This window comes from Rhinatrema bivittatum, chromosome 5, assembly GCF_901001135.1.
Source record: "Rhinatrema bivittatum chromosome 5, aRhiBiv1.1, whole genome shotgun sequence".
Classification (NCBI taxonomy): Eukaryota; Metazoa; Chordata; class Amphibia; order Gymnophiona; family Rhinatrematidae; genus Rhinatrema; species Rhinatrema bivittatum.
This window is the reverse complement of record NC_042619.1, coordinates 319833153-319848633: the sequence shown is the minus strand read 5'-3', so window position 1 is coordinate 319848633 and position 15481 is coordinate 319833153. Positions and strand designations below refer to the sequence as shown.

The window sequence follows — 15481 nt, the reverse complement described above, 5'->3', positions numbered from 1 at the left end:
GTCTGTTTTACAAACATATTGCACATCTAAAGCATTTATGTTCCTTTGTATGAACAAAAATTCTGAATAAGTGGCATTGCAATTAGTTGTGCTGGATTTTCTATTGTAACATTACATCACTATTTTATTTACAAATGCATGTGCATCCAAGGACTTGCAATAATGTATTCTGCTGCCATTTCAAGGTCCAGTAACAGAAAACTAAGCAAACTGTTAACTGGTCAGCTAATTAAGTTTTCTACTTCATCTTGTGCTTTCTCCCATTTTTATTATGCAATTTTCAATGGAAATATAGGGGTAGATGTCCAGCTGAGCTACCTGGCTAAATAGACCTGGATAAGTTTATCGGGCTAACTTTAGACCTGCTGAATGGCAGGTCTAACTTATCTGGCCAACTTAGCTAGATAAGTCTGAACAAGTATTGCCACGTACCTGGCTAAGTTGGTTAAATAGTTCCTTCCTCCTCAGAATGCCCCCATCCTTATCCAGCTAAACGGCTCTGAATGTCGGTCTCTCAAGAATTTATAAATGATGGAAGGTTTAAAGCAAATCTGTGTACGACACATCGCCGAGAGTATGCAGTTACTAAAGCTTTTAGTCACTTTTTGACTATGAAACCAAAAACAAACAAAAAAAATCACCAATCTGGTCAGTACATGACACCACCACTGTGGTAAGGAAAGAGCACCACCTTTGTATCCAAAATCCCACCACGACCTGCTTCTGACCATAAAGCCACCCTTTCTGCTAAGCTAGTCACTAAAGGCAGAGGCCAGAAATGCGTGTACTGATAGAGAGGTGACAAAGCCTGAGACACAGGAACAGCAAAATCTTGTTGTCGAAGTAAGTACTATGGGGAAAAGGCCAGGAAAGGTGAAAATGTCAAACTGAAAGTGAAGAATGGGTCCTTCTTCTTCTGGAACCAAAATGACTGCCGATGCCTCTGGTGGGCAGGAGCTACTCAACTGGCATCACGGGAAAGCCCAAGCCAGCAAATCTACTGGTAGGCATATCTGAGAGAAACTGGGTCTGTCCCCTCTGATTGCTGGAGCTATTCCAGCATTTATATATTTCTTTACAGGTGAAGTTACAATCATAATAAAGAACATCTTAGAATTATAAATAAAATGAATAAAAGTTCTAGATATGAATACATTCTAGAAGTCAAGGATGTTAAAAACCCCCAGCTGTAACTAGCTACAGCGCATCAGCATATCCTCATCATACAAATCCAAGAACCAGTGACATGCAGCTGCATCACACTGACCGAAAGAACTCCTGCTGGTATGGCAGTTCTTGGGTGCAGGTTCTAAACAAAAATACCTCTGTAGCACCAGCCCGCTGCAAGCCCTGGATCAATGTATCCCATGAGATGACATCACTGCAACATGCAGCAGTAATACTGGAAAGACCATCTTGAATTCTTCAACACTTCCCGCAAAAAGGAAGCTGCTAATGGAAGTCTGTACCATAGAGTGCCAAGCATCCGGCCGATAGTGCCCCTACTGCCTCTTACAGTGCACCTTAATCAAACAATAGCATCTATAGTAATTTCATATCTACTTCTCTGCAGCATAAACAATTGTTTAGATTTTTTTTTTTTTTTTTTTGCAGTTTCCTGCAATGTGTAACCACTAACCAGATAACTGGGACCCTTTACATAGTTTTAGAATTCTAGATGTATGTTGTTTGGATAGCAGTGAGACAATATACTGCAGCTGTCTCAACTAGATCATTCACAAGTCTGTTTTTTTTTTTTGCCTTCCAACAAATGTCTACAGCACAATCTTTGGATCAGGAACCTGGGAGTTAGGCATCAGATGGAGACCAGCTGACTCCCTGACTTGGCAATTCAACCAGGAATGAGTAGACTATGATTGACTCGGTGGATTCCACAGAAAGGTTGAGCAGAGCTACTGAAAACACCTTTGCATGCTGCTACTTTCAGTGAGTATGATAATATGCTAAATTCAATTCGTGAAAATTACTCTTCAGCACCAATCTGTGACACTACTTACATTACCTCTCACTGTGAGAACTAATAAAGTTGTTGAAGCCATGAAGGCACAGTTTTAGAGAGCAGCTGTGTTTGTCTTCTCATTAATAAAGATACAGGTGCTCTCCTGCATGCATTATTACTGATCATTAGTCATTGTAAAAGCTTGTGATTAGCTGGGCCTAGTACAACAGTGGCTTACACTCACAACTAGGCCTCCCTAGTTCTATATTTTCTTAGAGGGCGTGCAGTAAGATTGAGCCTTATGGAGGATTCTCTCTTTTAATGCTAGGATTTTCCTCCAACCTTCTTTCTTTTATCAATGTGTGCTTTTTAAATTTTCATTTTGGCAAATTCTTCACAGGACTTTGGAAGACTGGTATGGAAATCTTACACTCTTCTCAGTTACAACATTACTCTTTGCAAGAATAAAATACCCATCATTGTAGTCAAATTAAATGGATATTTTTACATATATGTATAATCTGTATGTCAGATATTTTCCCTCCGTTAAGAACTTCATAAGTTAAAACATGATAGGGTAGATTTTAAGCTGGGCCCAGTGTGCTTAAAAATCACAGGGAGAAAACCTGATAATTTTAAGTACATGTTCTGTTCAAAGAGTTTGCAGCTGAAAATTTTACTCCATCTAGCCGGTCAAAAATTATTAAATGCTAATTTGTTTCTCTATTTTGATCTGTATTATTGTCTCCTATTACTTTTGGCATACGATCCAGTCACTCAAGTCTGTTTTCCTGCTTCTATTGCTATTGCATTTTATCTTCACCAATGATCCTCAGAGATCCTTAAGGAGAAGACAAACAGCAAGTTATTTAGGTCACTAATCTGTCCACCTTCAAGGTTCTGTCGTCCTCTCTCCTGTCTCTCGACCCCTGAATGACAGAATGAGCTAGTTTAGCTTTTTTTTTTTTAATTGAATTTGATGAAGAGGCTTTATTTACAAGTAATAAAAGTGATGCACAATTTTAATACAAATAATAATTATGTAGACTTTCCATTTAGGGAGCTAAATTTTCTTCTCAACAGCCAAAAAAAAAACAAAAACAAGACTGTGACTCATGAGTCCCAATTAAGATTCAGAGTTGTTTCATTGTTGGTTCAGATTTTGCCAGTCTGTCAAACTCGCCTCTTCTCTCACTTTCCACCTCTCCCCATAGTTTGAGGCTGGTTGAAATCAAATTCTCATGGTGCCATCCTTGCCTATTCCTTCTGTATGCAAATTACGATTGAAACCAATATGGCTAGCTGAAAAGTTTATTCTTAGTTCTGGCATTTTGCTTTTAAGATCAGCATGTTCTGTTTAGTAAAGAAACAGGGAAACTTCAAACTGAATGCCAAAAATTGTAAAATCCTCAATTCTAAGGCACAGTGGAAGCAAATGGAGGTGGAGGGGGGGTCACTACTAGAAATAGGAATAAATCAACAAGTCTCTTTTTTAACGGAAAGATGGAAGCTTATCAGTCAGATGCTCTTGTATATCTTTCTGTTGCACTAACCAGTCCTCTCACCGGTTTTAAGCCTTTCACAATTTTCCAGCGTATCGATGCCCTCTGAGCCATGCAGCTCGCTGGATGTGTGGATTTCATTTGTGCTAACTTCAGAACCTATGAAAGCAAAAGAGAAACAACCCAATGTTATTCTCATCAGAAGCAGTCATGCCAAATCTGCTGGCTTTCAGAACTAGCTGGAACCTTTGCATACTGCAAGAGGCTGAATTTGCCCAACTTACTCCTCAGGCTACCTCAGCCTTTTCCAGAGCACATATAGTTTTTTTTTTGTCTGATTATACAGAAAAGGCAAAATTCACCTTTACGAAACTCTACCAGCTCAATGGACATTTATTTGCATGGCTTTGTTCTATTATTAATTTATTTTAGTGTATGGGAGTTTGTGTGTGCTCAACAGAACGGATGACAGCGTGAGCAGTACAATCTCTCGCTTCTAAAGGAATGCGGCGTGCACCGTCACATGAGAGCTCATGATCAGGGCTTCACCGGATGACTTCTACAAAGAAGTCTTTCAAAACAATGTTACATTTTGTTGGGCATGTTTGTGTCTAGTAAGGTTTTATTTTTCCCTGTTGGAAATGAAATCCTGTATGCTAAAGCTGGGCTCTTATACGTTATTCGTGTATTAATGGATGTGATTCTACATTAAGGGCCTGATCTTCAAAAACATTTACATGCTTAAAATTGGGTTTTACACATTTAAATGCACTTTGCCCATGTAAGTGGGCTTTTGAAAATTGCTACACTACATGCCACTGAATTGTCTATAGGATATTCAAATGTAAGTACACTTTACACATGTAAATGGTTTCTAAAATTATTACGATAGTATGTTACATTTAAACATGTAACTTTTTAAAATTACATCCTGTGTGTCTGCTATGAATTTCTCTTATTCTGTTTCTATCGGAAAATAAAGTTTAATGATGAGTGTGTTAGCTCCTAGTTATACCTGCTCTATTCATACTCTGCACTGCCTGCACAGTGTTCAGATGAGGTCAATACAGTAAGTTTTTACTTATTGAGTTTCATAGTGATGGGAGAGTCTGTGCAGGAGTAATTTTCAAAAACTTGAATCCCTAATCTCCTCATTGAAGTGATGTACAAATCAGAAAAAAAAGGGTAACAATTTGAGCTGCATTATCTACAAAAATGTACCCGGTGTTACTGCTTTACATAATAATCTGAACTTAGGTAGCAACCAATGGAAATTAGCATGAACCCAACTCATATAACCATTAGTATCATACAACAAGGTACCCCTGAAAATTTCACAGCATCTCATACCCCCCAAAAATGGAGCAATGCTTTTATGCTTTTTTTCTTTATGATGCAATATTGATCAGGCGTCTTCTCTGTAAAATAACTAAAAGCCTCAACCTGCCCGCTAAAGAAGGGAGGACAGACTCTCTTTCCTAGTCTTTTTCCTCAATGCAAATAGCTAACCTGCTCAGAAAACAAACATCCTCCCTTTTCACTGAAGCTCGGTGGAACAACAACGCCCCCTGTCCCTATACAGCGAAACAGTCAAAGATGAGTTGCCAAAAATGGGCCACGTGAATTCTCCCAATCCAGTGCTGTCACCAAAACAGGAAGCTGAAGTCTCCATGTCCTCTGTCAGCTGTTACTGGTTTTCCTGGAGCTGGGGAGAATATTCACTCTGCCTTCCTGCTTCAGTTGAGGGAAAAGGGGGGGGGGGGGGGGGTCTACAGGCCCACCCTCCTACCTTCCACAAGCAAGCCTGTTCCAGCCTGGTGAGGACCACAGGGTAAGGTAGGGCATAGAAAGTAAGGGGCAGAATGAAGGGTAATGGATAAGAATACGACATGGCAATAATTTAACAACATAGTAAAAAATATCCGAGAAACGCACAATGACTGAAAAGACAAAAGATAAAAGTTAATGATGGGACAGCAGCAAGTCAGAGAATCACAAAAAAAAAAAAAAGTCACAGAGCAGTTGGTAGAAAATATTTTATTATTATACTGTTCTTTACAATTTGGTACAACTTTTTCACCAGTGCTACACAAAACGCTGTGCAAACACGCTAGAGCAAAACATTTCCTGCCTGGGGGCTGGATGCTGGCGCTCAGTCTGAAAGCTTTCTCAGAGGAAAAGGATAAACGATACTACTGAACTTCAGTTTTGTAGACTGGGGCACAGAGAAGTACAGTAACTTACACAACAAGAGAGGGCGTCAGAACCGGAAGGAGGGCACGGACTGCCAGGATCACGGTCTAACCATGCGACCACTTCTCAAAGAGATACAGCTTTATAGTACAGAAGCCACAGCAGATGATCTGCAGGGCTACAAGTGTGGCAGAGAAAACAATTCCTGTCAGGTTTGGTTTTTTTTTTTTTCCAGGAATCAGGCTCCAGCTTTCATCGACTTGCCCACAAATTGCTGTTGTGCTACCACCAATGTCCAATGCAATTTTAAACTAAGAATTTTTGAAAAAACAAGTACTTAAGCCTCTCATTGCTGTGGATGCTGTGCCCTGAGCTCTGGCCTCCATTGGACATTTTGCTGAGTCTTTAATAAAAAAAAATATAAAATTCAGTAGGAGAAAGCTGGCACATCAAAATAACTTATGCATTCATGAAAAGTTGTTGTGCTGCATTTCTTTATCTTACCAAACTACATGGTGTATTCAATTTCATTAATACATGAAATTAAAAAGGCCAAGAAGCAAGCTGTAGGCGATACAGTGGCACTGGACTAACTCCTACTTTTGGGACTAGCTCTCGAGTGTTGCGCATGCTTTATCGGGTCAGCACAGTACTCCCGACCCGTCCTCTTCCAGGAGGCCAGCAAAACAGGGACAAAGGAAGTCTTTCTTTCACCCAAAGAAGTAATATCCTGCATCCCCTCGCGCCCATCAACACCATCAGAGCTCCCATGGCCGTCCCAGGCAGCAGAGAGCCCTCAAACCTGAACCATCCCTACAGTCCAGGATGACTGGACTGTAGGGAGCACAGGCCAGTCGCCCGTACCCAGGACAATGGAACCTCCGATCGGAGGCAGGCTGTGGTTCTTTAAAAACCAGTGGATTCTTTCCATCGTGTCAAGGGTACCAATTAAATCAATTGGATGTCCCACCAAATTGCCCTCCAAGCCCATCAGGACATACTGCTAATGGAGCTCTCCTCCCTCTTAAAAGGCCAGAGTGGTCGAGCCTGTACCACCAGGGCAAAGAGGGCAGGGATTCTACTCCAGGTACTTCCTGATTACAAACAAAACAGAACAGGACTCCCTTGACCTAAGGGCCTTGAACAAGTTTCTAAAAAAGAAAAAAAGTTCAAGATGGTTTCCCTGGGCACCCTGATCCCACTTTTACAAAAAGGGGAATGGCTACGCTCCCTTGATCTAAAGGACACATACACTCTCACTGAGATCTTTCCATGTCATAGGAAGTATCTTTGATTTTTGGTGGAAAAACAGCACTTCCAGTACCGGGTGTTGCCGTTCAGGATAGCGACAGCCCCACATCTTCACGAAATGCCTGACCATGGTAGCAGTGCACCTCCGCAGGCTGGGAGTGCATGTTTTCCCCCGTATGGCGATTAGCTGTCAGGAATACACAGTCAGCCATATCGTTCTAATCGAACGCCTCAGAGAAATAGGCATATCTGGAGTCCCTCTTTGCTGGTTCAAATCCTAGCTAAACAATAGGCAATACAAAGTTAAAATAGGGAACAGTGAGTCTAAAGCAATCAACCTGACTCGAGGCATACCCCAAGGCTCCTCTTTGTCATCCACCCTACACCAGGCCCTATTACCCCCCTCTGCCACCTCCTCTCTGATCTTGGTCTTGGCACTTTATATATGCGGATAACGTACAAATCCTCATACCTGTGACTGACACCCTACCCAAAGCCATTAATACCTGGGAAACTGTCCTCCTTTCAATCAACAACTTACTCACTAACATCAACCTTGCTCTCAACTCAGCTAAAACAGCACTCATGACCATCTCCCCAAAACGTCAACATCAATTTCCCCCCTCTCTACAAGCCACCCTCCACCATTTCCTTTTCACAACATGTACGTGACCTAGGCGTTACACTAGACCAGTGGTTCTCAACCTTTTTTTGGTGGGGACACACCTCACAGATGGTCATTACATGCGTGACACCTGAACATGTGACCATCACCAGGCTAAATGTAAACAAACACTCTGCATTCCACAGGAACCCCCTCGACCCCCAACAATGGGTGCAGAGCAAAACTAGGACATTCCCTGTTCAATTTACCATACAAAAAAAAGATATTTCTGGTGACATCTCAATACCAGCAGCAAACACTCTCTCCTACCAGGTGTAATAGACTTCCTTATGAAAAAAACAGAAATTTACCACCAATGCATGTTCTATTGAGAAACACAACAAATAATATTGATACAAATGCCTACATGCTAGTAAAACACTTCACCTCGGTCACACACATAGAATCAACATTCACCAAGTACAGAAAGACCACAAATTACAAATATGGAAGCAGAAACTGGAATGGAAACACAAAAAAGTCACTCTGCATTCTGTGCAAAACAGAAATATAGCACCTAACAGACTTCCAGGATCTGCAATAAGATACACAAACTAATGCTCACAAAGTTACACCTGCATTATGGAACTCAAAACAGTAACAACCCTACCTATGAAAAGGCAGCACTGCAAAAATTACACCAGGCCCTAAACACCAATACACCTCCTATTAGTAAAACAGAACAAGCCAAGCTGCTATAGATCCCTACACAGAAACTACAAGCTCGCAGAACACCCTTAGCTGGGCACACATGCAGAACACAGACAGACCCTCACCAAATACAGAATAAAGTGACCATAGAGCTAATATTTTTGTTTTTGCGTTGTTTTACTGCATACAGAGTTTGGCTTCTTGCTGTTTCCAGTTCAATTTTTGTCTCCACATTTCTATTTATCAATTCCCTGAGAAATATAAAATAATCTAAAACTAGAATATAATAAATGTTTCAAAACAACTGATAAATGGAACATCCAATCATTAAACATTTTCAAAATTATTAAAAATTCTCCAAACACCAATAAACTATTTCTAACAGCAGACATCACATAATACCTAATAATTAAAATGGCAGTCAATCAAGAAAGAATAACTTAAAAAGCCACCTTTACTTACCCTCTCCAGTAATTCTCGTACTCCTTTCCATTTTAGGCCAATAGCACATACCAGAAGCAGCAAGGGCTGCTGAAGCCCTGTCCTCACGTTCTTCTTCCTTAGGGCCCATGACTAGTCTCTCTCACACACATCAGTCACCTGCCTGACCAATCTCTCTCTCACACCAGTCACCTGCCTGACCAATTTCTCCTGCTCACACACACACACACACACACACACACCAGTCACCTGCCTGACCAATCTCTTTCTCTCACACACACCACTGACTTTTCTGAGCAGTCTCTTGCTCTCACACATTTCTCGTACACTTATACACATGCTGCCTCACTCTCTGTCTCACTCACCCCCACCCATAGCAGCTACAGCACAAGGTAGCCGGTATGCTGCTATTAAAAGCAGAGTCCTGACAGGCTGGAAACCAGCAGGAGTGATCTCCCCAGCCCCACAGCGCTAAGAAGGCAGCACTCAGCTGTTTACTTGTGCTGCGATCGATCGCAGTACAGAGCAATCAGCCGAGATTGTAATTTTATTCTTTTCTCCCCACCCCAGCCTTTTTTTTTTTTTTGCAGTTTGATTATTATAATTTTATATTTTCTTGCAGGTGTCACGCTGGCCAGAGAAGGGGAAGTCTGAGCCGGGGATTGGGGGGGGGGGGGGCAGTAGCGCCATGCTCCTTCTGCAGCAGCAGCATGCAGGCATGGCCTTTTCTTCTTCCCACGTGCCTGGTAGACATCACTTCCTCTTCCGGGCCACAGGGGCGGGAAGAAGAAAAGGTCACGTTCCTGTTGCCGGCTTCCACAAACACTGCTGCTGTTCCCCCTCGGGACTTGAAGGTGCTGATAGCCCGGGCAGGAATGGCAGCAGTGCTTGTCTCGCTGAGGTGAAAGGGGGGGGGGGGGGGGAAGAGCAGCGGGTGCGCGACACACCGGTTGAGAACCGCTGCACTAGACAAACACATTAATCTAAAAAAAAAAATGTATTAATGCCACAGTAAAAGATAGCTTCTTCAAACCACACCCTAAAAAAATTAAAACCCCTCCTACTCCTCAACGATTTCCATACAGTACTCCAATCTACTATCTTTTCAAAAATTGATTACTGCACGCCATCCTCCTAGACCTCTCCAAAAACACGACCCACCCCCCCTCCAAATGCTACAAAATGCTGCTGCCCACATTCTCACCAGTACCCGCAAAAACGAACATATCACCCCTGTCCTCAAGGAACTGCACTGGCTTCCAATCTCATCCCAGATCTTATACAAGACCCTCACCATCATACATAAATCCCTACACAATCAAAATATGCAATGGTTCAACGATTCCTTACTATTTCGCACCCCTACAAGACCCAACAGAAATCAATACCTGGAAACACTACACACTCCTTCACCCAAATTCATGAATCTCACTACTACCAAAGATCGTGCACTTTCTATTGCAAGACCTGCACTATGGAATACCATGCCTATCGACCTACACCAAGAACTCTGCCCAAAATAATTTAAACAGAAACTACAGAGCTGGCTATTCAAGCAGGCATATACCTGAATTCCTCTCTCTAACCCCCCTCTCGCAAGTCATCCTATATTATACTCTCCTTCCTTTCTATCCAACCCTGCCCTTCATAATATTTCATGCTTTACACTATATTACAATGGTTGAAGAAATGTCCTTTTCACGTCACTCTTTAACCTCCCTTGATCCCCCTCAGCATACCTCCCCTGCAAAACCCAATCCATCCACAGAATTGCATTCTTCTATTGCTATGCCTTTTGTTACTGTAAATATTTGGACACTGTTTATACTGTAAATATTTAGACAATCTTTCACACAGTTACTGTTCTAAATTTATTTCTAATCTGTTTAAATACTAGTTCCCTGTAAAGCCTTTTTCACTGCATTAATGTTCTGTGGAAACCGATGTCATGTTCCCAACGAATGTCAGTCTATAAAAAATGTTAAATAAAATATATATATAAAATCTCAGGCAGGGGCCAACAGGTCCATGTGCTTGACCATGCAGGTGTTGTAGTCACTAGGGTTTGTCATCAACCACCGAAGTCTCATTTCAACCCATCACTTCAATTGGACTTCATAGGAGCCCTGCTAGATACGGCTCAGGCCAAGGTCTTACTGCCTCATCAAAGGGCCGTCACCTTGATGACCAATGCAGCAGAGATTCAGCAGAGCTAGCAGGTATCAACCTGGCACATGTTGAGGCTATTGGGCCACATGGCCAAAACTGTCAATGTCACTCCCTTGGCACGTTTACACATGCACAGATCACAATGGATCCTGAGGTTGCAGTAGCACCAGGCCACTCAGAGCCTCCAAGATGGCTTTCCCCAGGACGCCTTGTCCTGGTAGTGGATAATTTCAAATCTGTAAAGGGGGATATCTTTTTTAAGTCCCCCTACCCAAATTGTCCTAACCATGGATGCTTCCACCCTGGGATGGGGAGCTCATGAAGATGGGCTCAGCACCCAGGGTCTCTGTTGATCAGGAACACTCTTCTCAAATCAATTTCCTGGAGCTTTGAGCAATCAGGTATGCACTATGGGCTTTCATATATCGTCTGTCCAACAAAATTATCCTGATCCCAACCAACAATCAGGTAGCCATGTGGTATGTCAACAAGCAAGGAGTCATGGGCTCATACCTCCTGTGTCAGGAAGTGGTTCAGATCTGGTTGTGAGCTCTGTCCCACAGGATGGTGCTCAGTGCCATGTACCTGAATGGGATGGAGAACGTGGTAGCGGACTGGCTGAGTCGAGCCTTCAGACCCCAAGAGTGGTCCCTGGACCAGGGGGTAGAAAATTGGATATTCCCTTCTGTTCGCATCCCCCTGCAATAGGAAGGTGCCTCTTTTCTGTTCCCTGTACAGGTCAGACAGCAAACCAGCCTCGGACGCCCTTGCCCATCATGTGCAAAGACTCTCTTGAAGCTTCGCCAGGTCAAGGGGACTATGATCCTCATTAGCCCTTACTGGTCAAAACAGATCTGGGTTTCTACTGCTACGGAAGTTGTCCATCCTGAGACCGATCAATCTGGAGACCTCCCCAGATCTCATCATGCAAGATCGAGGCAGGTTAAGGCATCCCAACCTCTGGACCCTGTCATTCACAGCCTGGATGCTGAGGTTAATTCTGGAATCGTTCGATCTCCGAGGATGTGTCTTGAGTCCTGGTGGCTTCTAGAAAGCCCTCCACTAGAAAGTCCTATGGACTGAACTGGATGTGGTTTTCCATATGGTGTGAGCAGAAGGCCTTAGATCAATTCTCCTGCCCCCCACAAAAATCACTTGATTACCTTCTACACCTATCGAAAGCTTGCTTAAAAACTAACTCCATTAGAGTTCATCTCAGTGCAATTGGCGCACACCACCAAAGTGTAAATGGTACGCCCATCAATGTATAGCCTATAGTTGTACGAGTCACGTGGGGTCCGTTTCAATTGAAGCCTCCCCTAAGGCCTCCTGCTGTGTCTTGCGACCTCAACATGGTGTTAGCTCAGCTCATACCTTTCGAAGACAACTGAAGACGTGGCTTTTCCTCCAAGCCTTCCCCTAGTCAAATTGACACTTCGGACTCAGCTTAAGGAATGAGATAATTCTTATCTCATAACCAGTTATATATTATTGATTTGTTGCTAATTTCCGCTCTACCTTTCTTCCTGGCTACTTTAGCCTCCAAGTTCTATGCCCTTGTTTTATGTAACTTTGCTTGATTCAGCCTTCTTGTTTTTTGGTTACTCTTGTTTTTTTCCCCTAAGTTCCATGTAAACCGGCCTGATGTGAATTCTATTCGTGAAGTCCGGTATAGAAATATATATTAAATAAAATTAAATAAATAAAAGCTTTTGAGCCGCTGTGCACCTGTGAGCTGAATACCTGACCTGGAAGGTCATTATTTTTGGTGGCTGTCACCTCAGCATGCAGGATCAGCAAGCTCCAGGCCTTAGTGACTTATCCACCTTACACAAAGTTTTATCATGATAGGATGGTCTTGTGTACACACCCTAAGTTCCTGCCTAAAGTGGTAACAGACTTCTATCATAACCAGTCCATCGTCCTGCCAACATTATTTCCCAGGCCCCATTTGCACCAAGGCGAATGAGCACTGCACAGTTTGGACTGCAAGCAAGCCTTAGCCTTCTATCTGGAGAGGACAGAATCTCATAGACAGTCCACCCAACTTTTTATTTCTTTTGAAAAGAATAGGTTAGGCATTGCCATTGCCAAACAGACACTATCCCATTGGCTAGCAGATTGTAACTCCTGTTATGCCCAGGCAGGACTGCATCGTGGGGGTCATGTCAAGGCTTATTCTGTCAGACCCATGGCAGCGTCGATGGCCCACTTGCGAGCAAGGCTGTGATATGAATGTGTGGAGAGAATTCCACATCTCAGTATTGACTGGATAGAGATGGTCAACGCAACAGTAGGTTCTGCCAATCTGTCCTTCGAACCTGTTTGAGGTGTAGAACCCAACTTTCTCCACCTAGGGCCTGTTTGGGTTCAGGCTGTCTCGCCCCTCTGTTCCCAACAGCACCATTATTGTTGTTGTGCCCATTGGTACCTGGGTTGGGTGTCTTTTGGTCCCCTTTTCTGTTTGGGAAGCAGCCTGTAGCTAGGGATTCAGCCATGTGTGAGGACTACCATCCTATTTGTCCTTGGAGAAAACAGAGTTGCTTACCCTTCGCAGGTGCTCTCCAAAGACAGCAGGATGTTAGTCCTCACAAAACCCGCCCGATACCCCATGAAGTTGAGTTTCTCCTATTTTTTGTTTTAATTATAATTCTATGTTACAAGACTGGAGAACGACCCCGCGTGGACGCATGGTGTATGGCATTCTGGACATGCTCAGTGTGCCTAGTCAAAGTTCTAGAAACTTTGACATAAGTTTTCCGCAATGGAGCTCCATCTGATGATGTCACTTTTGTGTGAGGACTAACATCCTGCTGTCCTCGGAGAACACCTGTTTCAGGTATGCAACTCTGCTTTACAAGCATAAAAGCAGACAGGTGCTAAGGAAAATACACAATTTATATTTCCTTGTGCAAATAATTTAAATTAGGAGCACAAATATGCATGCATAGCAGATGTGCACCACTTATTCGAAGGTAATTTTCAAGAGGATTTACGAGTATAAATGGGTTTTGAAAATTTCTATGATATATGCAGCTCCATCACTGCTCTCTGCATTAATGGTGGGGGTGAAAGGGAAATAGAACCAAGGTTGCTAAGAGCCAAGAGAAACAGATAAGTATGAAAGGAAAGAAGTGTGAAGCTTGCTGGGCAGACTGGATGGGCCGATTGGTCTTCTTCTGCCGTCATTTCTATGTTATGTTTTTACATGCACAACTCCTTTGAAATTCCACTGAATTTTCAAAAGGATATACATTCATAAATGGGCTTTTGAAAATTGCTACAATATATGCTTTTACAACATAACTCCTTTGAAAATGACCTTCTTTATGTCTTCTGGACTAATCCGTAGTAAAGCTAGCCCTAATTTTTCATCTGGATTGGAATATCCTTATTTACACAGTTGCAGATCGTCTCTCAAGTGCCAAGACACAGTGTCCTATAGGATGGCACTTGAGAGAAAGGGAGATAAATGAATTAGGAGTATTAATAATAATAATAATAATAATAATAATGGTTTGTAAAAATTCTAGAAGATTTAACAAATCATTTTAACTTTATGAAAAATAAAAAAAAGCATTGAGGACACCTTTCAGCATGATCTTGTAGCAGGGTATTTATCCAAGTACGTGATTGCCCTGGGTGAAAACGTTCCCTCTCATCGTGGCTAATAATATGTACAAGCAGTCCTGGAGGGGGGAGAGGAAGTTAAGTTTTGGGGAGAAAACCAATTTTCAAATGGACATGTGTTGTATGGCCCCCCCCTCAGTCCACTACCCACAGAAACAGGAAGCACAAACTACCTGGTATAAATGTATCCAGACATTTTGTGGGCCTGATTTTCGAAAGGTTTTACGCACATAACTGTGCTTTTGAAAATTGCCTGGGGGTGAGGGTTGGGGGCTTGTATATGCATATTTTTCATGTTCACCAAAAGAGACATTTGGGGAGGTGGAGTTAGGGCAGGGAAATAATTTATGTGCACTTTCACTTTTCAGCAGGATGTGCATAAATGTATGCGCACACAATCAGACCCTGCTTCAGAGAGGTCTTTTCCCTCCCTTCTTTCCTTTACAATGCTGTAATCTGCTGGCTTTTTTTTTAAATTTTGTTCACAGATAACTAGGGTTTATGTATGTTTGTTGATTACATTTTATCTCTGTGTATTTTGCTATTTTATGTTTTCCTTTTTGATTATTTTGTATATTTGTTTCTCTTATGTGATGTTTATTTTATAGGAATGGTTTATCATCGTACCATGTTTCAAGGTTTTATGTAAATGTGTTGTATAATATTTATTTTTACTATTTTAATTACTGTACATCACTTTGATTTACATGTGTAAGAAATGCACTCAAGATAAATAATCATACATTTGCAGTTTACAGTGTTTTCTTTTACAATGACTCTTCTTGCTTTCTTCCTCTCTCTCTCTCCTCCTTCCATTCACTCTTGTTCTTTCCTCCTCCTCCTTCAATTCCCCCCCTTGCTGTTTTCCTATTCCAGTCCTTCCCTTTCGTTTCCATAATTCCTTCCCAGTCCTCTCTCTTCACAGGTCAGAGGGGCTTCCTTAGAAAGGTCACTAGCTTATCTCTCTTCCACTGAACTAAGGAAGGATTTTTTTTTTTAAACGATCTATTGACCCATGGG

At 42.2% G+C, this 15481-nt stretch overlaps 1 protein-coding gene across 3 annotated transcripts in view; it reads right to left on the bottom strand.

The window, feature by feature from the left end:
- Positions 1 to 1568: 1568 nt before the first annotated feature.
- GPR143 (G protein-coupled receptor 143) overlaps positions 1569 to 15481 on the bottom strand; it is a 65189-nt gene continuing 51276 nt past the window's right edge. For all 3 annotated transcript variants that reach the window (XM_029604370.1, XM_029604369.1, XM_029604367.1), the window contains one exon: positions 1569 to 3621. In XM_029604370.1, coding sequence (XP_029460230.1) covers positions 3509 to 3621 — 113 coding nt within the window. In that variant the 3' untranslated portion in view covers positions 1569 to 3508. The remainder of the gene's footprint in view (positions 3622 to 15481) is intronic.